This window comes from Callithrix jacchus, chromosome 12 (genome assembly GCF_049354715.1).
Source record: "Callithrix jacchus isolate 240 chromosome 12, calJac240_pri, whole genome shotgun sequence".
Lineage (NCBI taxonomy): Eukaryota > Metazoa > Chordata > Mammalia > Primates > Cebidae > Callithrix > Callithrix jacchus.
Window position 1 is genome coordinate 54,511,178 of NC_133513.1, and position 25,530 is coordinate 54,536,707.

Here is a 25,530-nt window from a genome sequence, read left to right on the forward strand (position 1 = left end):
CCCATATTATCTTCAAGTAGAACCTGAGGTGTCTCTCCAGAGCATTCATATCCATTATTTTTATGTGCTCCAAGTCAATTAGCAGCCATTTTGGGGATAGGTACAAAAAAGTCTCAATACTATGGAGCCAGAGAGAAGAGTAAGAAAGGACATGCCCACATCCAGCGGGGTCCACGTTCCCAGCTCACCTCTCTTGCGCCGGATGCACTGCTGAGAGGAAGGCTTACAAAACCATGGGAGAGTAGACACAGCCTCCACAGCCCAAAGGACAGTAAAAGAATAAAAGTCAAGAAAAAGAAATCCACACACATACTCTCTTTCTTATTGGGGTCTTAGCCTAGGAGCCATTACCCTGCACCGAAATTGTTTAAACAGCCTCCCCACGGAGGTTGCAGTGAGCCGAGATTGCGCCATTGCACTCCAGCCTGGGTAGCAAGCGTGAAACTTCGTCTCAAAAAAAAAAAAAAAAAGCCTCCCTAGTCTGCTCCCCAACTCTACTCTCTCATCCTGGAAGCAAACCTAAATACCATTAAAAGTCAAATGCCACCTCCACTGCTATACCCCTCCTCTATTCAACAACATATTGACTCTTCACAACAGTCCTCAAAGGTACATACTGGTGTTATCCCCAGTTTACAGATGAGAAATCTGAGAAAGCAGTTATGTAACCCACCTAGAGCCACTCAGCTAGAAAGTGAGGGATCAGGGGTTTGAACCCCAGGCGGTCTGGTTCCTGATTCCAGGATCAGTGCTTACCTGGCTACCATGGTTCTCCAGTACCTGGCCCTACTCAAGTGTCCGTTCATGAGTTTCCCGGGGTCCCAGAGCACCATGACCCAAGTGCCTATCACACTTCCATCCTTGCCTTCCATTCTCCTCCTGATTGCCTTATCAAGATCAGCTCAAGTGACACCATCTCTAAGATCTTTCTGACCATTCCAAATGCCACCGTCCTTTCCTGTGAACTCACATAGCAGGTGGCCCATCCCACCCAGCTCAGTAATAAAGGACACTAGGTCTCTTATTTTTCACCATTGTTTTCAGTGTGTGGGTGGTTTATCTTCTCAACTAGACTATAAACTCCTTGAGGCTTCAAATACCTGCTAGTAGACTGAATAAGTAAGGGGACACTCTTCTACTGCTACCCAACAGGTTTTGACTATGCCAGGATTTCCCTGGTGCCAAGTCTGATTCCAAATTTTCTTCCACACTCCTTTCTCTCAAGCCTCGCCTCTATTTTATTATCTCTCAGGCTGGCTCACAAATTGAAATAGAATATGATGCTTAATTTTACATCAACCCGTTAAGCTGCTTTAAACACTTCAATGTTCCCCAAATGTAGTTAAATATATGAACTTGCACTTAGACTTGTCAACAACACATTGATGATTTGTTTTATAGTTGCGTGTTAATCTACAATCTGTTTAATGCAATCCAATACATTATTCCTGATGGTGATATATAAATTTAAGTCTCAGGCCATGAAATATCATTTAGGATTAAGATTCTAATCTCTTAACAGAGGGGATACCTGCTCACAAAAGCAAACAGCTGAGAAGAGTCCCTGCATATGAAAGGTATCATCATTGTCCCTTTCAACAGGGAAATGAACTGCAGGGCATGCTAGTTGTAGAGGACAGGAAAAAACGAGGGACAAACGAGGACAAACCAGGGAGTCATCTTCCTACCTCCAAACAAAGACTCCCCCACTCAATCAGCCTCACAAAGCACCGTGACTGCTACCACTTTGTCTCTGAAGTCCTCAGGTAAGAGAACAATAATGAGAACAGTAACAACAGCAACCAACAGCAGCGAATTCATAGAGTGCAATCATATGAAGTGGGTACTTCTACTATTGCACAGTTTGCACAGATAAAGAAACTAAGGCACAGAGGGGTAGTTTAACTCATTCAAGTTCACACAGCCAGAAAGCAGCATTGCTGAGCCAAGCAGTCTGGCTCCAGAATCTGGGCTCTTAGCCACTACCTACTCTGCTAACCCCCCAACACAAAACATTAGTCATCAGGCTAATTTCCAGGCTAAAGACTGAAAGACCACTACAAGTATTTTCAGATAAAATAATTGTTCAAAAAATACTATGGGGATGAGATAGAATGTGAGCTACGGTGAACAATTAAAGCACAAACTAAAAATATAAAATATGCACTGTCCTCAAAAAGTTCACAGCTAATGGAAGAAATGAGGTAACCAAGATGGGATCAGCAGAAGGTCACTCTAGTGCCAACAGATGGTTCAAATGAGGGGATCTCCAGGGAGAGAAGTGGATGACCAGGTCATGGAGGGGACAGACTGGAGAGAGACAGTGGGATGAGAGATGTGCAGGTGATTGGTCCAAATGTGCACACATTTGGACCAAACACCCTTATCCAAACCTGCCCTAAAATAATGTCACTGACCAGTACACGAAACATCCCACCTGCAGAGACACTGCAAGGCCCAAACCTTTCAGGCCAGGGGACCCAACCGTGGCCTTCTCTCTGCCTAGAGATGTTTTTCCTCCTCTGAACAGACCTCAGTCACTCTAGTATACTGCCTCTCTCCACAGAGCCTGGTCCTGCCTGGAGCCAGGGTCTGGTTCATTGTGACTGACTCCAACATTATCAGATGCTCCATGCCTGAACCCACCCGAAAACTGACTCTCCCAGACTTTAGCTCTCAGGACACCAAAAATGGTCAGTTGGGCCTCAAGGATGTGGAGAGACCACATGATGGTCTCTGATGGTCACTTGACCAGCTACGTGGCAGGCTGGCCTAGCAAGGTACCTGCCAAGGGAAATGGCAATCCCAACAGGATGGTCAACTTCCATGAACTGCAGCCATCACAACCTTTACCAACTTTGTGCTTCACTGTTTAGAAGTGGTATGTATTTCAGAAATGTCAAAATCCTTAGAAAAGTATGGTGATAAAATGAATAGGCTGTTTGCTCTCCATACTGATACACCCAATTTCAGACTGTCACAGTGCTTTTAGTTATAATAGGAAATGTATAAAGTTAGCCTTGCTGGTTTTGACAACCACAAAAAGGATTTATCAGTTACATGTACCCGTTAAAATGCCGAGGTTCTCAAAGTAAAAATGGATTATAGCCAAATTCTAATATTGTTCATGTTTTCATAATAACAAATACATATAACTTTTCAGACAGTTCTCCTCACTGCCTCCATGGGGAAGGGTATTGGAAATCCAGTCCACTTGCCAGAAATTTCTGTTATTTTTATGCAATAAGTCAAAAGAAGTCCATAAAAACTAGAGCAAAGTTAATTTTTCTGTTTAGCTTCCAAAAATGTCACATGATGGTGATTTCAAATCCTTGAGCTGTAAGGATTTCTTTTCATTGTCTTCTCTGTCTTCTCAAAGACACGCTTTTCTCATTCCTGCTTTCATTGCTTCAAATATATGAAACTCCCACTATTTTCTCTGAAAGCTCCTACAAAGACATTGTCAGATTTCTAATTCTGTCAAGCTTTCTTTTAAGTTGCATTACTGTGGGGTGATGCTGGTGTTCACATTTGTTTATGACTATGGTTTGGTTTTACTTCTTGTGCTAAACCTACCCCAAGACAAATGAACTGGCAAATCTTCATGCCAGGAAATCTTTAAAGAATAAAGAGAAGGAGAGGGGAGAGGACAAAAGCCAAACAATGAAACACTCCAGATATTAAGGAAAATGGAAATGATTCAGAACTTCCCAATTACAGAGTTGAAAACTAAATTGGGTGGCCTCCATCTTCTCATTTGTCTTGAAGCTCCATTAGGAAAATTCAACTAGTAAATTTAATGTACTCCTGCGTGAGAACTATTGGTGGTTCCCATTCAACTTCTGTGAATGAGCAGGTTGATGAGCATTATCTCAGTCACCCTCTAGGACAACCTTGCAAAGATGTAGTATCTCCAATGTACAAGTAAGGCTCAGAGACAATAAGACACCTGCCCACAGACATAAAGCCAGTAAGTGACAGAGCCAAGAATGGGACGTTTCGGCCACCTCTTGCTGAAATGAGCAAAATCCAAATTAAAATTACTATATAGCCAAAGGAAAAATCTTTCAACCAAAGATTTGCTTTCCAGCTTCACATTAGCCCATCTCTCTACCAAAGAAAGACAACACATTAGGGCAGTGCCTGATCACGAGGGGCAGTTCGCTGACTGCCAGTGTGACTTCCTGCATTAGGGGAGGAACTGTCCCTACAAAGGCCATCCCAGGGACTTTGCCAAGCGAATGCTGGACAACTACAAACTTCTTAGCAGAGGTAGAGAAGGCTGAGTCAGAGAGATGTGGAAAAAGCGTATACCCAGCAGGAATCAAACATTCAGAAAGGAATGCTGATGACATTTTTTCGAAAACAATGTTCTATGAAACTGATGTACAAACACAGGTAATTGGGCTTAAGCTTCAAGGACTGCATTTTCACACACAAGTATAAGATCATACTTTGAGTTATAAACTAAAGCTAAAGAAAAGCCTCTTGAAAAGATTAGCAATATAAGAGTTTGTGATAAAGTTATGTCTAGATGACTCTTTAGCAAAACATGCATACATGTGTATGTTACATAGCACAGGCAAGGGTAACCCACAGGCACTCTCCAAAGAATGCTCAAAAAATTATATTTTCATTATTACAGTATCTTGTATTCAACTGGAAATTCACATTGTTACTCTGCAATTCTCTCTCACTCCCCACTGCTTTGGGGAAGGGGCAAATTTAATTAACTTCAAATTAGATTTAATTTAGATTCCTTTTTCATTAGACTTGAATACACCTCTACCTAAACGAGAGGGGGACAGGAACTGAAAATTTTGACTTTTCCTTCAAGAGACCAGACCCACACCCATCACCTCCAGTGACAATTAGCAGTTTCTGCAGCACATAATATGAGAACTAACAAGGCAAAGGAATTGAGGGCAGGGTTTTCCCATCACAATCCTGTCTGAAGCTTAAAAGAAAGCCTGAACGCTAATGAATTCTGAATCCATGTCAGCTCAATAGAGAGCTAAGTCTTTCATCTTCACCTGGAATAGGAATGAAAGACGAAAACCCAACAGTTCATCCACTTCCCCAAAAATATTCTCTGCTTCAGTCTTAGAGAGCTTGGAGTCCATTAAGGCCACAGTGGGCCTTAGAAGTCACCTAACGTGACCACCTTATTTTAAAGGGGAGCAAACCTGAGCCCAAAGAAGTCAAGCAACTTGCCCAAAAGCAGAGAGAGTCTTTGGAATCAACAATTCCTGGCCTTTAGTCACCACTTCTCTAGCAGAGGAGAGAAATAAAAGTATGAGCTTTACTCCAAGTGGTAAGAATGTTTGCCCAAATATTTTTTCCACGTGCTTGCAAAATTCTACATCAACATATGAATTGTTTAAACTAGAAACAGGCATTAATGGGCTCAAAGAAGTGATCAAAAGGGATCCTACTTTCACAGAATGCTTCCTGGACACACAGAAGAAACCCACACACACGTCCCCAGAATACACGTCTGATAGATACAGATACGGCATCTCCCACAGACTCCCTAAAAGGAACTCACCAGAAGATACTGCAACTGAGGACACTAGACTGTTCATTTTACGAGAAAGTCAATCCTAGACCCAAAGATTATAACAAAGTACAGGCGGCTCAAAACCCAAGAGGGAAGGCTTAATGCTTCACAGAACTATTCACACACAGGTTTAAAGAAGAAGCAGGTTATCAGACAAAATGGTTCTACAAAGCACTGTGATGCAGTCAGAAAAACAGCTAGTTCCCAACTAAGTTTATCTGCCCTGACAGCTTCTGTCTTGGCCTGGCAGAGGCTGAGTGTCTACATAGTGAACATAAAGATAACCTACAATGGCTACACATCCCCATCCATTTGCCAAAGGTCACTAAGGATTGAGCATTTTGCTTCAGTGCCTCCACTAATCCAAAGACATGCCAATCTGCTTACCGTTACACAACATCAGGAGGTTTGGATTTTACTTATCGAGGGATGTAGGACTTGCTTTGTCAGAACTTGGTGGCTATTAGCACAAGGCTGAGTGCCCATGGCTGCAGTGAATTTTTTTTAATTATCTGGTTTTAGGATGCCCAAAAAGAGGACCTGACTAACAAGATGGTGGTAACTATTGTTGGACAACATTTCGCTTTGAGAACATAAAAGCCAAATGGTGGAGCAATGAGAAATTAAATTCATGGCCTGGAAAACAAGCCAAGATTTTAAAATGTCATGTTGATACAGTAGGTGCTCTTGAGAGTGGGGTGGAGAAGATGTCAGAAACTGAATTGATTGCATTTTCATAGCAATATTGTCAGATGGAAGTGAAGAAGGGTCAAGTGTATCAGTACCCTTTGGTGCTTTAGGGACTTATACCACATCTTTCATCAAAATGCTATGCAATGTAAAAACCCACCATCATACAGCTCCATGTGCCCAGTCACCAAGGCCTACCAAAGACTCTTCCCATAAAGGCTAAGCAAGATTGGCTGCGTCCTTAGGCCTTCCTTTTGGGCCACCAGGAGGTGCTGTTAACAGCAGCATGGTTCTCAACTGACAGCTTGGAAAGATAAAGGTAGCTATGTTCCATCTTCTAACACAGCTTGACAATCTCCTCCTAGTATGTCTAAGCCAACGTCATTTGGCTTAGACGCAGATCCTAAGAGGAAGGAGCCAATATTTCTCCTTGAGTGTCCAGAGAATGGATGAATAAATGAGCTTGTTGTGAGAGACACAAGACTTCCTATTGACTTCCAGCTGCAGCCCGAAGAAGACTGAAATGCAAAGAAATCTCTACATGAGAGGATACCCAAGGGCTAATGACCATGTGCACTGTCTTCAGGGATGAGCAATACCCTTAAAGATAACCCTTTAGAATCACATTTTCTACCCACGTCCTAGAGCGTGGAAGCAGCTCTCTTCATGAGCCCAGGTTTCCCGGCTCGTGGATTTACCTCACAGCTCACTGTTATGTGAGGTATACATGACTGGTGCTTAGGAATATGTCCTGTCTCTTGCCATACAGTAACATGGTGGCATAATAGCACACAGAGTACAGAAACCTCATCATGAAAATATATACAAGGCAAGAGAGAAGGAAGACACAGGCCTTTCCAGGGCTAAGAGAGAAGAATGCCAGGAGAGAAAGAAACAGAGAAGATCAGGTAGAAAATGGTGGAGAGAATGTTTTGGGCTAAGTGGTTTTTTTTCTCTTTTCACAACAATGTGAAAGACACAAAGAGGCTTCCCTGCCCTGAGGAGAGAGTGGGCTGCCCTTTGATGCTGGGCAACAATCTATAATGCTGATGAGAGTTCTCTCTGGCCCTGTTTGCCCACCATGGGGGCTCATTCTCTGACCACGTCCTCACCCAGTGCTGACCTCCAGTTTAGTCATGGGTCTACAGGAAGAAGGGTCGTCTGAGGGTCAAGAAGATGGTGGTCCTCACACCCACCAGAAATCCGAGCCTTCCAATTAGGAAAGGGCCCTCCATCCCTTTCCTTTGAAAGACTTGAAAGACCATTCCAAGTCTGTTTTCTCTGTCATCTTTAAAATCATCAGTAGCCTCAACTTTCCTTTTCAAAAGTTGGGAAGAGAGGCAAAGAATGGTGGTGTGACCTGTTTCAGGGTCAGAGCCAGGACTAGACTCTAGGTCGCAACTCCTATCCAGGGCTCTAAATGTTTAAATTCTGCTATCTCTTAACCTTAGAATAGAAAAAAAAGCCAATAATAGAACAGGGAAGATAAAAATAATTTTGTAATTAAAAGAATAGAGAACCTAGAAATAACTCTTGCATAGAGGGTCAAATGATTTTTGACAAGGGTACTAAGACCATTCAATGGTGGAAAAATGGTCTTTACAGTAAATTGTCCTGGGAAAACTGGACATCCACATGCAAAAAACAATGAGTTGGACTCTTATCTAACACTATCTACAAAAATTAGCTCAAAATGCATCAAATAACTCAACATTTGAGAATGAAAACTATAAAACTTTTAGACAAAAACATAGGGGAAACCTTCACAACACTGGATTTGGCAATGATTTCTTGAATATGACACCAAAAGCACAGGCAACAAAAGAAAAAAATAGACAAACTGGACTTCATCAAAAATAAAATCTTGCACATCAAAAGACACTATCAACAGAGTAAAAAGGCCGCCTATGGAATGAGAAGATATGTTTGCAAATCACATATCTGATGAGGGATTAATACTCCAAATACAGAGAGAAGTCCCAAAGCTCAACAATAACATCAACAAAAGATGACCCAATTCAAACATAGGCAAAGGATTTGAATGGACAGTTCTCCAAAGAACATACACATATGGCCAATAAGCACATGTAAAGGTATTCAATATGACTAATCATTAGGGAAATGCAAATAAAAGCCACATGAGATGCTGCACATATTCATTGAGATGGTCATGACCACATAAACCCAAACAAAAAGAAGTGCTGGCAAGGATGTAGAGAAGTTGGAAAGGTGTGCAGCTGCTATAAAAAACAGTATGGCTATTCCTCAAAAAATTAGAACTATAACTATAATATGATACAGCAATTCCCCTTTGAGGTATAAACCCAAAAGAACCAAACGCAGAGACAGGAACAGATATTTGTGCCCTGATGTTTACAGCAGCATTCTTCACAGGAGCCAAAGACAGAAGCAGTCCAAGTCACCACCGATGGGTGAACAGATAAAACACGGTACATACATATAGTAGCATTGTTTGTAATAGCCAAAAACTGGAAGTAATCCAAATGTCTATCAGCAGATGAAAAGATACACAAGTGTTATATTCAAAGACCAAAGTGCTAAAGAAGTATCTGTACACTCATGTTTAGGAAAGCATTATTCATAATAGCCAAAAGGTGGGAGTAACCCAACTGTCCACTGAAGGATAGATAAGCCAAATGTGATATACACATATAGTGCAATATTATTCACCCTTAAAAATGAAGAAAATTCTGACACATGCTACAATATGGATGAACCTTGTACATAGGCTAAGTGAGAAAAGCCAGACACAAAAGGACAAATACTATATAATTCACCCATATGAGGTACTTAGTGGTCCTTAATCGAATTCAGAGAGCCAGAAAGTAGAATTGTGGTCTCTAGGGGCTAAGGGGAGGGAGGTATGGGGAGTTACTGTTGAATGTGTTTTCAGCTTTACAAAGTGAACAAAGTTCTGAAGATGGTTGGTGCTGATGGTTGCATAATATGAATGTACTTAATGCCACTGAACTGTATGCTTTAAAATGGTTAAAGTGGTTTAAAACAATGGGTTACAAAGGACCACAGCCCATGTAACAGTAGAAACAATCATTCTATCGCCCATTCTACCGGAAGGTCCAGTTTTCAACTAGTCAGAACATCTGTTTCTTCATTTGTAAAATGGGAATATGCCCACCACCCAAATGAGACAGAGCACCAGGGAGTCCTGGTATCATCCCTAATGCATGTTAGGCATTCAATAAACCTTAGTTACCTGCTCCTTCCCCAGAGCAAATACTTTCTGTTTCCAACTTAGAAAAGTGAAACTTCCTTTTTTCTTAATTGTCAGGTTTGCTGTGAGGTAATTGGCAGCTTCCTTTGATTTCAGGATTGCTCTAGATGTTTTGCATGAAGAAGCTCCAGAGTCTTTGTGGGGCTTGATGGCCAGATAATGAGACTGTATTCTGCTCACATCCCCAAGCAGACCAGTATTGAGGCCCACGTGGTCCATATTTGGACCTGTGCAGACAGGTGGAGCAGCACAAAATCTGAATGCAAATAATAAATTTCCTATAATCCCCCTACACAGTCTCTACTTAGAGAGTCCAAATAGGACACAGGAAAAAATATTTTTCCTGGCTTTTCTTTGATTCTCAAGCAGATAATTCTGCTCCACTGGGGAGCCCGAGTTGTTGGGAGAGGCACAGCACGCTAGCAAAAGGCAGTATGGCAGAGTGAGAAGCGCCAGGTTTCAGAGACAGAGAACCTTGCTTAAAACTCCAGCTCGGCCACTCACCATGATCTAGGTCAAGTTCTCAAACATTCAGCCTTGTTATCCTCATCTGTTAAATAAAGAGAACAGCCCCTGCCTAACAGGGTGATTGTGAAGATTACTTGATATACATCCTGATATAACTGTTATGAGAAAAACAAAGTATCACAGTCTGAACATCAGCAGGTTCCCCATTATATCCCTAAGCCATCGTAGCTGAGCCACCCAAAGGGAAGCTGAAGTCCCTTTCTGAGAAGTCTAACATTTGGAGGCAAGTGTGGAAACCATTCCTTTCAATACCCTATCTTCCAGCAAACAACATCTGTGAGCTCCGGAACTTCACTTTCCTGACTCTCATGGCTTGGTGTGGGGAGGGGTGGCGAAAGAGAGCAGAAGTGAAGAGAAGTGGGGACAGAGAGAGACAAAAGAGACCTAGAGGCCAGCTACCTTGGGTCCTCTCTCCAAGTCCAATTCCCAGTCCCCAAGAAGGCCAGCTATATCTTTGATCTTCAGTTCCATGAGATGCGTCAGTACCTTTGTAAGTCCTCTATGTATGCTTAAGCTATCTCAAGTTAGTTACTAGTTTAACGCAATTAAGAGTCTTGACCAAGACACAAATCCAGAAGCCATGCTCATACAGGGGTCACAAAAAGCTCTTATGTACATGACCCACTCTGTTCATTTACCTCTTTCTTCAAGAGTATGCCTCCCTTTCTCCGCTACATACGCGCACCACTGCTGCCACTACCATTACTCTGTCTTGGCTAATTATACAAACTGCCAACAGCAATGTGCTGGTATTAGAAGCAGAGTTGGCACCTCCCTCTGCATGGTCCCCAGTCTGTGTAAGTCTCTCCTTCATGGAGCTGGAAACCACCCATAATTACCTCCATCACAGCCAAAGATTTTAGTAACAATAGAGCATTTAAGTCTTCAGGGTTTAAAAAAAAATTGGACATGGCTGCAAGCATTCCAGCTCAAAGCTGCCCTTTGTACACACTGCCTTGGGAAGCACTCCCTACGACTTGTTGCAGCTGGTGAAGGCGGGTAGGAGAGGAGGCAAGTGAGGCCTCAGGAAAGTCTGGCAGCAAGGACTGGGGAGGTCCTAGGGAAAAGCAGCGTTGGGCAAGCTCCATCTCCCTAATCTGCATGGTGACTGCCGGCCAAGTTTGCTCTCCGAGCTGTGAGAAGGACCAATTAATTTATCAATCTGCACCTCTTTCTGCCATAACATATTTCCCTCTTGCCAACAAAAAATGTGTCCATTATCAGGCAGGTCCCTGTCCTCCTAAGCAGCCCATGCGGCTGTATAATTACACTTCTTTCCTTGACAACTTGCATGATTGTTTTCCTAACAGTATATTACTTCGTTAGTACCTTCCAATATACGTTATTTTTAAACTGTCACTTTTGCCCAACTCATCCCAATTCGCAGTCGTCTGTTTATCATAACAATCATTAATAACTGTCAGTCCACGCCATCAATGTAACGAACTCACTCCCTCATTAGCATGTTCTAGCATTTGTTCCGTAGAGGGGGCTGATTATTTTTTACAACAGGCCAAGCCAATTACTTTAGTGAAATGGAATCACATTAATCAAAACTTAACAAGGTGGCAAATTTAAAGATATCAGATTGCAAAAGACAGCATAACTAATATGTCAGTGTCAGAGGTAGCGTGTAGGTATGCAGCAGCTGTACTAAATATATCTCTTCGCAGAGGCCACATGAATTTTGACGTTTCATATGATCTGACAACTACCAAAGTGATATTATAGAAGGCAAGAGCCCGGTGCTGCACAGCTCACGATGACTTTTGTAGATTCTGGCAAGGGCAGTGTGAGCAGAGAGGGAGGCGGAAGAAGGGAGAAGAAAATGGTGGCCGCGCCTACCCAGGCTGGCAGACGGCAGTTGATCATGTCTCTCTGTGCCAAGGCATTTTCTTTTACACTTTAAATGATGATAGTCATCCATCACCGTCTGACAACTGCTTCAAAACCAGCTGCAAAACATGCAAAGCCCAGCAGTCTAAAACATGCTGACACAACCAACAGAAAAACAGATTTTAAATTTTATTTATTTATTTATTCATTCATTCATTCCATAGGAAAAGAATGTGGAAGAGGGAGAGGAGCCCCAAGCAGGAATGGGGATGAGGATGGAGGTGGGGGCGGACCACAAAATGTTTAGGAGTAGAGATGGAGTAAGAAAAATATCAGGGCAGGAAATGAGCGAGAAGAAAAGCAAGACAGGGAATAAGGAAAAGAATGAAATGGAGACAAAGATAAAGAAAGAAACAAAGGAAAGGGGAAAGTGATGAATAGAAAAAGGCAGGACACAGGGAAGAATGAGAAGGGAAGGAATAAATGCAAGTGGCTGTCAGTATTGGGAAGGAAGGCAAGTGGAGCCTCTCTTTTAAATGGTTGATTCTACCCTAGGAATATTCCTCCAGGCTGACCTCATCTCTCTACTCCACCAGCCAGTGCTTCAGCTCAAGCCTTTCTTACCCTCCTGCCAGAAGATACCAAGTTCCATGCAGGCCTCTCCTGCCTCCTTCCACCCCTTGAGTCAAGTTTCCACCGCCAGGACTCTGTTACACATACTGCTACTATCACCCTCCCAGTGCATGCATTCCCCCAACCCACAGCATCAAGTCTAACTGCAGTACAGCACTTGGCCCCTCCACCAACAGGCCATGTTCCAGCTCCAACATTCACAGTCCATTATTCCCACCCCCCACCAATCCACTCTCCTCTCTGACCTCTTCCACCACCCACAAGGTAGTTCAAATCTCTGTCCTGACATTTATTAGCTGAGTGATTTTGAGTCAGTTATTGGACCTCTCTGAGCTTCCATTTCCTCATCTATCACAATGGAGATAATATCACTTACAGTTCACAATTTATCTTTGAGAGTACAATAAGTTGCTGGGCATAGTGGCTCACACCTGTAACTCCAGCACGTGGGAGACCGAGGTAGATGACCTGAGCTCAAGAGTCCAAGACCAGCCTGGCCAACATGGCAAAACCCCTTCTCCATTAAAGATACAAAAATTAGCTGGGCATGGTGGTGCACACATGTAGTCCCAGCTACTCAGGAGGCTGAGGCAGGAGAATCGTTTGAGCCCAACAGGTTTGGGCTGAGATCATGCCATTGTACTCTAGCCTGGGAGATAGTGACCCTGAGCAAAAAAAAAAAAAGCAAAAAAAGCGGGGGGCAGGGGAGTATAGAAAGCACCTAGAAAGAGGCTGAACACATGAGTAGACACCACTCCTAAGAGCGGGCCTTGAGGTAGAGACTGTGTTTATTCACCTTTTCAATTAGGACAAAGTAGGCAAGCCCTGGAACTCTGGAATTGAAGTGAAGTAGTGCCCTCCTTTGCAGTTCTCATTCATGAGGTTACATCTAGCTACATGCTGAATAAAATAGAGAATCAGTCGGTGGCATGCAGAGGACAGAAGAGGGCCCATGTGATCTGCAGGCTTTTCAGGGATGAGCTAGCTCACAAAAGCATAAGGGTCCAGTGTGACACATCTGCCTGCATCCTTCCCTGGACCCACAACTCAGCCAGCTCAGCCACCCCGCAGTGACTGTATTTAATGAAGCCTGTTTATTTATTTACTTATTTTGAGGAAGCCCAGAACCATGTACACCATGCTGGCAAAGACCCCATTGTATAATGTGATTAGATTCAGTTATATCACACAGTTCATGAAATTGTGCTATGATTCATTTTTACAACTTAAATAGCTATTTGGTTGGGTTGCCAGGTTGAACGTGATAAATGTGTATGATAAAACAGAACAAAGAGAAGGGCCAGTGCCTGTAAACTAAAACATTAGTCAGTGCATCAACCCCTTCCCTCCTTAATTGTGATGCCTTCCTGAGGGCAGCTGCCCAACAGTCATCCTCCTTCAAAGCTCGTATCTGGTATCAGAACTGTGTCACTGTCAAAGGTGATGATTCACCCCTCTCTCCAGCAAGGAAAAAGCTTTCTCCAGAAGGGTCACCATCCATTCTCTCTTAATCCCTGTCTCCGGATAAGAGGGTAAGCCACAAGCGTTTCTGAGTCCTATTTCAAACTCCAATCACCTCCCAGATTGCCAACTTACATTCTTCTCCTGAATCCCACGTGTCGGACATTTAACTCATGTCCAAATTAACATTCAGGGTAATCATGATGAGATATGCACACACCACCTAATTATTTTTAAATCACAAGAAATAAAGCTGCACTAAAAAGAAATCACTTCGACAGAAAACTCTGCTGAAACAAGGGGAAAAAAAGGGCTCACATCACTCATATCAGTGTCTTTCACGTTGCATAAGAGTTTTTTTCTTACTGTACCAGGGTACCTCTCTATTTAAAGATATCCTAAAGAAGACTCTCTAAAAAAGCATATCATCATTTTGTAAATTATTTTTTTAAAAAAATTGGATTTTCATTTTAAAGAATTACATCATTTTTATGTTGGAAGAGATCTTACCAATTAACTCCAGCCCCAACTCATTTTTCTTCATTTCACAGAACAGAAATCTAATACGGCATATGTTCCAAAGATGGGTATCACACATCTCACAGAAATATGCCCTTCCAGAGTGTGACCTTGCCATTTCCTTATCTAAAGGTAGACTAGGTCCTCCCCTTGAAACTAGGCAGGCTTGCTTTACTGTCACCAAGAGAGTGCAAGAAACTTACATCAGGTGACTGCTGAGGCTGGGCCATAAACGGATGCAGCTTCCATCTCATTCTCTGGAACAAGTGTGCTTGGAGCCTGGAAGAGGACTTACTGATCATCTACTAAGGAGTATCACCACTTTACAAAGGAGGAACTGAGATTTAAAGAAGTTGCATTACATTTTCCAATGTCATACTGCCAACAAATGAACTTAGAGTCAACTGTCAATCCCTTATTTATTGCACAGTTTCTTCCAGAGTTAGCATGGACAGTAATGACTAGAACCAATTAACCTACTCTCTTGAAATCAGGATGTGTATATGAATGAATGAAATCAGTATTAACAAAGTTAAAGAAAAAAAAGTGTTAAGAGAAATTGTTAAAAAAAAATTAAAATATTTTAAAAACTCCTGCCATGCTAAGGTGGCCATGCTGTAATGAAGCCAAGCCCATGGAGAGGCATTTCAGATAATCCCAGCCCTCAGCATCAACTTTGAGTCCTTCTAGCCCAGGTCCATGCTTGTGGACCAGAGACAAGCCACTCCACTGTACCCAGTCCAAATTCCTGACCCACACAATCCATGTATATATGAAATGCTTGTTTCAAATCCCTATATCTTGAAGTAATTCAGCAAAAGACCAAGGGGCCACTAGGAAGACTGAGGGAGCAAAGGCCATGTGGGAACCAGAGGCTGGATCGGCTGACCCTAGCGCTGTTATCCCTTTACTGCCCTTCTGTGTGACTTTCATGTAAAGCAAGGTGTACTGGTGCCTCATACCCCAACTTGCTATACCAGTAAAAAAGACAAAAACTAAGACAATTTTAGCCAAAAATCCATCTGCTGCACAGGGAACCAGTAGAGGTTTCCACTGCCCTTGAGACAGGCAAAATCTCCCAAAAGACCAGCCAAAGGCTAACCCTACAAGTGACCTGAAACAACAAAAGCTGGATATTTGGGGGATCCAAACAGAAAAAATATACACCACCCATCATGACATTCACTGGCGGGATGATTTGTTCCCAAGTATAATATTCCCTGGAAAATCAATAACTACCACAAATGGAGGCCCCTATATCACATCTCCCACAAATTCCACTTTACTTCCAGTTTGGAGAGTATCAATAATCTCTCAACTTGGTCCTCTTGACATTTGGGTCAGGGACTCAGTTCTGGATACTCAGCATGGAACCAACAGGGAAATGTCCATGCTTAGCAGACTTAGGATTTGAGACTGAGGTTCAAACAGATGAAGACCACTATATCTTACAGCTAAGCCTTTTCTTCTTTTCATATCCTTCCATGTGACCCTCATACCATGGTAAACTTTCAGATCCACCCTGTTCATGAATCTGTGAAGAATCTCTTTCTTTACCACCTTCTCAGCCAAGAGAACCCAACATAATAGTCTCTGAAGGGAAGAGATCCTTGGTTGAGCTGATTCTTAGTGATTGAGAATATCATCCACCCCATGTTTGGTATGTGAGGAGTTATGAGTACAATACACGTTCTCTGCACATTTATCATAACCTATTTCCAGATCCAAATTTAAACTTCATGGTCTAACGAAGAACATTTACCTTTCTTCTTTTTTAAGAGACAGGGGTCTTGCTATATTTATGTTTCCCAGGCTGGACTCAAATTCCTGGGTTAAGTAATTCTCCCACCTCAGCCTCCTAAGTTGGACATTTATCTTTTTGGTAGATTTATCTAAATGAAATCTTACAAAGGCATAAAAATTAAACCACAGCAAGACAGGGTGGCTCACACCTATAATCTGAGCACTTTGGAAGGCCAAGGCAGAAGGAGAGCTTGAGCCCAGGAGTTTGAGAGGAGCCTGGACAACATGGCAAAACCCCGTCTTCACAAAAAAATACGAAAATTTAAAAAAAAAAAAATTCAGCCCAAACCCCGGAGGTCAAGGCTGCACTGAGTCATGACTGCACCACTGCACTCCATCCTGAGTGACAGAGTGAGACCTTGTCTTTAAAAATAATAATAATAATTAAATCACATTTAGCCATTTATTTAATGAACTATCTTTACTGGAAATAAAAACCAAAACTATAAACTTTAATCTGTACATATATTAACATATATACATAGTAATATATTATTTGAATTTTCAAAATCAAGACCATCCTGTGTGTATCTGTGTATCACCACACAGATACACCTTCTGTGAAGAGAGCGGAAGCCTTTCGCAGTGGAGCAGAGGAGGACTGATGGCTCCTCCTCCCATCATCTAACCAAAAATACAGAACTTCATCCATTATTCTCTTTTTAACCTCCCAAGGGTGCACTGGACCTTTCTCCTCCCTTAAGCAAGTCACTTCATCTCTTTCAATCTTAGTTTTCTCATTTGTAACACACTCAGAGAGATAAAATGACACAGAGCTCAAGTTCACAGAGCTTGGCAGGAACTTAAACCCAGGTCTCTGACTCTCCATAAAGCGTTTTTCCACCTCTACTTCCTTGTGTATCTTAACAGTGATGTATTCTACTGCTGTCATCCTCTTCACTGGGGCCCTGCCATCATGGGTGGAGTGCAGTAAAGCCCAAGTGTTTCGGAAGCTGGCAGAAGAATCTTCCACCTCCACACATCAATGCAAGTGGCCCAGGCCCCAACTGAGAAACCCCATTCAGACTCTCAAATACCAAACTGGCATGGGGGAAAAAAAGACATAAAATATCACTTGAAAAGTGTTTTAAAAAATAAAAAGCTTCCCTTTGAACTCAACACAGAAAGTCAGCTGAGGACAGAGCCTATAGCTGCATTCTCTCCAGCATTTTCACCTTGCATCAGACACTCCCCAGCCTGACCGCTGTGGGAACGCAGAGGCTGCAGATGGGAGCAGGGCCTCTAATTTATTTCCCTTCCTGATTTATTTCCCCCCCTGCACATCACTTTGGTATGGCAACAATGCATAATTCGATTACACATGATACATAAAATCATTGCAGCTGTTCAGAAATATTCACAGCAAGAGAATTTCAGATCTAAACTCAGACACAGATACACAGAACACAGACTCACAGTCAGACTTTGTGAATATCCTGCTAAAATCACAAAGGGAGGGGAGAAAACAAAAAGCTCCTCTGTCTGCTGATTAGTATTTCCAGCTTTCCTATGTGCATGTGCTGTTCATTGTCCATAAGTGAAGAATTAAGAGTACCTCCCCTTTGAAAGAAAAACATCTACCTGCCTAATGGGCGGAAACAGCATCTTGGGATAAAAATGATGGCAGTGCGACAAAAAAATCAGAGTGTGTACCATTTAATTTGACTTTAAGATGCTGCTATGAAACCAGGTGCATTTAATTCCCTTTAAATGCCATGTAAAAGTTTCTCTCCTGCCTGCTCACTCTGTGGGCTACATACCGTGCCTAAGATTAATCCCTCAGGAGTTTTTTATTTCCTATTCTGCCTATCTTTCATCTTCACCCCAGACTAAGCAGATGGATGTGAATTCAAAGTTTTCTGATCTTTAGCACAAGTTATGGAGGGTTATCTTTGGCTGTATATCTTTCTGCTGGCAGTGCTCCCTTGGTGATGAAGGATTAACCACCCCAGCTGTCTCTTCCCAGAATGATGCAGTGCCGTGCTCCTCAACACGACAGCATCACTTAATCTTAATGTCCGCTCTCCGAGCGCAGCCGCGCAGGACAAAGCCAATCAACATCAGATGCCACCAAGATGGACCTACTGCTTGGCCCTGGAGTCTCTCACCCACTCACTCCTATTAATCAACATCATCCAACCCAATCCCAGAGTTCACTTCTCTCAAACCTCAGTTAAACCAAGCCGGGGTCCCTGTTAACCATCTGAAGCACAGGGTGGGAGGGGGCTGGTGGGAGACAGTCAGCTGCTTCGGGAGCACAGCATGCCAAGCCGTGTGGCTGAATGAGAGACCTTCCCTCTGCCCAACTTCTCACAGTGCCAACACTGGTTCTGGAGCACTCAACGTGTCTGTGTGTGCTGAAATTCACCCATTTCCCATCATAGAGACTGATCTTGAATGAAGCCTACCTGTCTTCCAGTGACCCCAAAAGAATCTGAAGAAAGACATGTCCCCATTTACAGGCAAACTGTTTCAGCTCCCCTTCCCTCAACTCCACCATTACCAGCAGACATGCTTCTATTTGCACTTGCAAAACCAGGCCTAACACATTCTACCACTTTTTGCACAAAAATACTTAGCCTTACCACAGACAGCACAAATGGAAAGTCTGACCCAGCCAAAAAAATGCCTTGTTTGGGTGACTGATAAACCCACAAATACATTTAACCTGAAGAAGAATCCTATCTTCCCTGAATTTTTAAGTTTATGTATCACAGATGGGGAGAGCAAAATGGTACTCTCATGGTTTTCTCTAGCTCTGAGCAATTATAGTAATGTACCTCCCTTTTCTTTCTTAAGAAAGGGAACAAAAAAGTCAGCCTAGATCTCAAAGGCAAACGTAATAAAACCGTAAATTATTGCTGGAGTTTACTAAACAAATGCAACCTAGTTAAATTTGGAAAAATCTTCACTTTTGCTTACATTTGCAATTTTACTGCTGAACTACTGGTATTTCTTACTTATGCAACATTAAAATGTATAAGAAATCCTCTTGTGTGCTATATCCAGCATCTACTCTTGATTTATAATACCCAATTTAGGGGGGAAAAAACACAACTAAACCTGATTTAAATCACAGATTACTCTGTAAAACACAAGCAAGGAACTCTTCCAAATCCTAAATGTAATTTAAACATATTTATATTTTACAGTGATATATTTTCCCCATTCCTTGTCTTACGACTGTAAACCTTCTATAATTATATAAGCAATTTCCCTAAGGTCACAACATTGATCATAGTTATAAATTGCTAAAGTACAACAAGACACCGTGTGCAGCAAAATATATGCCGGACATCACAAACGGTTTCATCAAATCAGGAACGGGTGGGGGAAGAAGAGCGAGAGAAGTAAGAAAGGAGACAGAGAAAGGGGAAAAAGTAACAAATTTTCCAAGAAGTCATTACACAGTGTCACATTCTCTTCCCCAAAGCCGTTTGGAACAGTTTTTACAACTGGCTTGCAGTAGGGCTTGGTTTAATTTTTGATGCTATTCTTAACCTTTTGCCTGTTCCTCTGAAAGCCACTTGAGAAAGAAACCTGGGAAGCAAACTCCAGGAGTCGCTCAGTGAAAGCAAGGAAAAACCTAGATGATAAATCCCACACCACTGAAAACCTGCCTTCTGCCATGAACAGTAGTTTTCAAACCGTGTTCCTAGGAACCTGAGGATTCCATGGAGACACTCTCTGAAGTGGCTAGGATTTGGGCTTTCCACCCCATTCTTTAGCCAGAGTATCTTCTCTTTGGTCTGTATCCTCTATTGCGGCCCTACGGAAGAAATCTTACTTGGAAAAATAGTTTCAAAGGTTAATATAAAGAACAAAAAAATTTGGAAATGACCACCCCCTGATGCTGTCCTCATGAAGGATGAGACCTAAAGGAAGTTATTTGAGGATCTCTGGCTGTTTGTCAGCGCTGCTGGTGTTTGGGGGTAACGCTTAATGAAAGAGGATTCATGTGCTCTCTGCACACCATGCAAATGGGGTTGCTGTCAGGCGCTTCCAGCGTCCAGGTTCCTGCCAGCCAAGCTGACAGACCAGTCGCCCCTCATAGTTAACAATGCCACACTCCACTCTGGGCAGCTGCCTATTAGGAAGACAGCTGAGACCCAGAGGGAAGGGAGAAATCAGCATGTGACAGACACTGCCGTGATCAATGTAAAATAATCCTAAAAAGACTGTTCTCTGCAAGCTTAGGAACCAAGTGGTTCAAATTTTTCCTTCTCAACATTTTCCGAGGAAAGCTTAGAAGCATCTTTATAGCTCAGGATCTTGGTACAGCTTTCTGAGAAAACTACACAGCTATACACTACGTGCTATACATGCTTTCTGAGAGGACAGCCAGTAAGAGATTAGCCTCCTGGAGCAAATGATGCTCCTCACGTCTCCCTCCACTCCATATCCCTTCTCTCTACTCACTTCTGCTGCTGCTTCTCTATCCTCTTTCGCTACCTCCTCCCTCCACTTCTCTGTCCTTGCCTTCATTTTTCCATGTATGTACCGTCAATAGCTCCCAAATAAGGCATATCTGCCTTCCTGCAGCAGCACAACTTTCCCTGACCGCAGGTAACATTCACAGTATTTAATGGACACGGCACAGACCTAAACCAATCAGAACAGAACTGGCTACAAACAGTTCACAGTCACACACAAAGGTGAACTGAATCAATGTAAGTCATGACCCCGGTCAACACCAAAAGAGAGACTAACTGTAAAGTCTATCAGTTAACCTTACAAGCTTCAAAGTCAGAGACACCCAAGTTCAAATCTCCACTTTCCCAGTTTCTGTAGAACCTCAAATTGCTTAATTGTCTCCTCCAGTAGAGTAGGCATAATAATTCCTACCCGTGAAAAGTAAACGAGTCAATGCACATAACACCAGAAGGCAGTGTATCGTAAGTGCTCAATAGACATGTTAGATGGATACTTTCCCTGCATGTAACTGTTTTTGGTTGGTTGATTGTTCTCTGTTTTTGTTTCTTTCAGATGGCCTAGATGTGTGATGGATACCTAATGAACAGGTTAAAAAAAAAAAGACGTTGCCAATTCTGGTCTTAGAAGAAGAGATGTCCAGGCCTGGTGGACTCCACGGGGGATAAATTCTTAAGAGTAGCTAAACTGCAGGTGGAATGAAAGCTGTTCATGCTGATGGGCCTGATGGCCTTTACTGGATTTTTATGACCTAATGAATTAAGAATATCACTCTGTATCAATTTAGAAATTTCTATGTATAATTTATCAAAAAGCTTAATAATTTTATTTCTTCTTATTTTATAAATATCTCATGAAAAAGTTGGAAAAAAGGGCAATTAAAATCACCTATAATCCTGTTGCCTAAATAATGATAATTATATCAATAGCTATATATTTCACTGAGAGATTAGCATTCACCAGCATTGTGCTAAATGCATTACCACATTCTCTAATTTAATGCTCACTATTGTTTGGCATAGGAAACTGAGATTTAAAGTGGCTAGATATTAGAAGGAGCAAGATTACATGATTTAAAAATAAAAAGCAAAATCTAAAAAAGAAAAGAAATAAAGTGACTAGGTAATTTGTTCAAGGTCAAATTGCCACACCACTCCTAAGAGACATCAGGATTTGAAGTCAGGTCTAAATCTAAAGCTGATGCAAGTATGTTCTATGCAATATTTATTCCCAGAAATAACTAATACTTCCTTCAAGTCTTTTTTTCTGTACCTACACATAGGCACATAGGTGGATAGGTAGATAAACGCAAAAGAAATCCTCAGTGAATTACTTAAACATTTGCATGGGATTAATGAATAGAACTATATTAAAATTTTATTGGTTCAGATACAAAATCTTAAGTCCTATGAATCTTGAATTTCTTAAATAAGATAGTTTCTGTAGCACAACTGTACAAGTCTCAAGCACAAGTTCTTTCCACTCCTCTCCAACCATTCAGACTTTGGACACGGCTGCTCAAAAATGAGTAAACAGAGAACAGTACAAGTCCACAACCACAACCCATGGGTTTCTCAGAAAATATGGGCAATGCAGACCAATTGTTAAAAATCAATAGTAAGGAAAAATGTAAACTTGACAATGTAACATGCAGGGGTAGGGGCCTCTGTACAAACAATGGAATCATGAAAATTAGTGTGGGCATTCTTTTAAATGTCAGTAATGACCAATTCTTTTAGTCCTTCAAATCAAATACATCTTTTTTCATCAATCCCTGTAACTGTAGAACCAGAAATGTTCTACTTTGGGCCCATTCTTCATCTCTTTCCCTTGTGGATACCAGTAGTGGCCCTAATTATGGACAGAAATTAAGCTTCCTGGCACATATTTTTAAGGCCAGAATCCTGAATTCTATTTTGAGGGAACAGACAGGCTAAAATTTCTCCAAAAACTGAAAGACTCTGAAAACAGAAACTACCCAGCAACCAATGGCCTCAACTCCTCAAAAGTCATTCAACAGAGGGAAGACAAGAAACAAGGCCGCCATCCTATGTGGAGCCAAATCCTGCTCCCAGACACTCAGGCACGATTCTCGGGGCTCTAGGCAACCCTGGTCCGAAGGCAGCTCCTTAAAAAGCTAAATAAAAAGAACTGCTGGCAAAGAGCTCCTTAAAGACAGCTGAGGTCCAGTCTGTCCTTTATCAATTACTGATTTACAAACTCAAAACACAAATGTGATATGAAGATCATCAGAGCCTCATTCCCATTTTCTGGAAACTGCCGAAAACAGGTCCCAATTTCTTAAGCAACCAGAGCAAAGCAAGCCAGCAACTTCTCACATTTCTCTTAAAAGAGTGCCAAGGTATCTCATGGACCCTTTGGAGATGAGAAAACTACCTTTTCATGGGATTTCAAATTGGTAAATTTGGACTATTTGGGAATATGGTCATTCTCATCCTTTATTCATCTTTTATTTTTTCAGTAATGTTTTATTGTTTTCTTCATAGAAATCCCACTTTCTTTCTTCCTAATTGGTAGGTATTTGCTGTTAGTATTAATTGGAAGTAAGATATATCCACCCCTCCCCTCCATTTTTGTTTGCTATATGGATTGTCCATATTTTTAACTACTTTATATAACTCTAATTGATTTAATCGTTTTTGAGTTGATCTGGATGGCTTTTCTAGATCAGCAATCAGTTCACTCAAAAATGATGATATTTTTATCTCCTCCCTTTCATTACTTATATCTATGTTTTCAATTTCTTATCTTACTGCATTAGCCAAGGCAGTGATTGCAAGCTCAAATGTCCACTGGGGCAGGCAGGTAACATACAGAGTGAATTGAGCCAGATGAGTGAGGACTGGTCACCTGGAGAATGCCACTCTGTGTCTATAGGCAGTAGCTGTCATTCTATTCTGAGGTTACCCTCAGGAGAAAGGCTTCATATTGCCAGATTTTCAAAAGAAGTCCGAGAAACAGGGATTTTGGGGGGAGACAGGTGAAACCTCCAGTTCATTAAAGGTTAGCAACAAATTCTTAAAAATTGTAAACATAGGGCAGGACAAAATAAAATGTTTAATGGTCAGATTCATCATAAAAGGGACCAACAAGCTCTAGGCAAGATCTTTCAAAATTAAGAAAGTACTGAATTTAAATCACAATGGACATGGGCAACCTTATCTCCACCCTGACTTTCTCTAATATAGGGCCACTAAAGATGTTTGCTTTTGATTTGAGGTAAAGAGTCTATATCGTGTTAAGTCTCCAATGCTAGTTTACTGGGAATATTTTATCAGAAATGAATTTTGAATTCCCTTAAGAAAACTTTTCTCCTTTGACCCTAAGAGATTGTTTATATTAATAAATTTCCTAAGATCGGAAAGTTAAAACAGAAGGCTTAAAACAGCACACTGTGGGTGAAGCCACTATAATGTGTGCTTCCAAATAAAAAATGTAAATAGATCTTCCCTAATATTTTAACACTTTGGCTTTATTTTATTGACTGAAAACTTGGTTCTGACTTGCCTTCTCATCCATATTCCAACAAGTATTTCTAGTCTACTAAAATCCTAGTTATAAAACTGTCACTGACATCATCTGTTGCAAAAAAAAAAAAATTATTCACAACTGGATCCATCATCAACTCAGTCTACACAATCAGCTTTGAATTCCAAAGCAATTCCACACCACAGTCCACATCTGCATTCCAAATCTACTTCGATACAGCTTCCCAAGTCCACTTTGATACAATTCCATCTTTGGAAAGATGTTAGAATGACAAATTTTCTGGAAACAGGTTTTCTTGGGGGCTGGGGCTGCAAGGCATTAAATTAAAAAGATGGAACTGGCTTAAGACAGAAAAGACACTCAATGCATGAATGTAAAAACATCACTAAACTTGGCTTACAAAATTGTTAATTATGTTTTTGACAGTGAATTATCACAAACAGCTGGGGCTAAAGAATACAAACCCACACAGGGAGTGGAGAAAAGTACACTTGAATTCATACAAACACTATCAAGGAGGATGTTTAAACTGAGCCTCTTCTGCAGTAACAACTTCTCCACTTACACAATGGGTTACTCACTGCCACCAAACTTCACAAACCAACTATTCCCAGGTTTCTAAGTACAGGCTCTAAATTGGACATTCTTCTCCCCATTTAGAAAGTTACACCATAAGGTTTGTGGCCGCTAGAGAGAAAGAACCAAGCCAGGATCTAAAAGAATGTGCACACAAAAGCTGTAAAAGAAAAGCTGTCACTTTGCGAAGTTTGGTCTTAATTTTTTTCCAGACTATATGTAAATAATCTCAATGCCTTGGGAGACAGCTCCAGAGAAGTTTCCTGAGCCTGACATCCCATCTCCTCTCAAACACATGCTCAAGCCCTCCCCACATCTTCTGCCAGGAGTCTGCTCCCCTGGGACCTCCTCCCTTAACCCACAGGGAGGAGCCACTGTCAGAAACACTTGCGTGGAGTTGTTCAGAAAATCCTTACAGCAAAGTCAATGACAAGGCAAAAGCCCAGACCAGACATCTTGGGGCAAACATGGCTGCCTGGCTCTGAACATGGGAGAAAGACTCTCGGCAAAAAAAAAAAAACCTAAAAAACTAACCTTACTCTTTAGGGATAGCTTTGGCCATTCTGTGTCAAAAAAGACACAGGCTCTCCCTACACTTGATACAAAGTCAGCTTGGTTCCCTCTCCACTATACACATATGGGGGTAAAAAAGAAAATCCAATCTTTTTTTCATTTCCCAGCACATTTTAGCATATAACTCAGGTGACAGTCTGAAGGTTGCAAGCTTAGA

At 41.6% G+C, this 25,530-nt stretch overlaps 1 protein-coding gene across 5 annotated transcripts in view; it reads right to left on the reverse strand.

The window, feature by feature from the left end:
* The window catches only part of LRMDA (leucine rich melanocyte differentiation associated), a 1,126,962-nt gene that overhangs the window by 901,277 nt on the left and 200,155 nt on the right, over positions 1-25,530 (reverse strand). Inside the window, exon 1 of one of the 5 annotated variants that reach the window (XM_054242289.2) lies at positions 1-25,530. This exon is cut by the window's right edge and continues 7,641 nt beyond it. The exons of the other annotated variants lie outside the window; for them this stretch is intronic. Coding sequence (XP_054098264.1) covers positions 1-5 — 5 coding nt within the window. The 5' untranslated portion in view covers positions 6-25,530. 5 annotated transcript variants of the gene reach the window in all.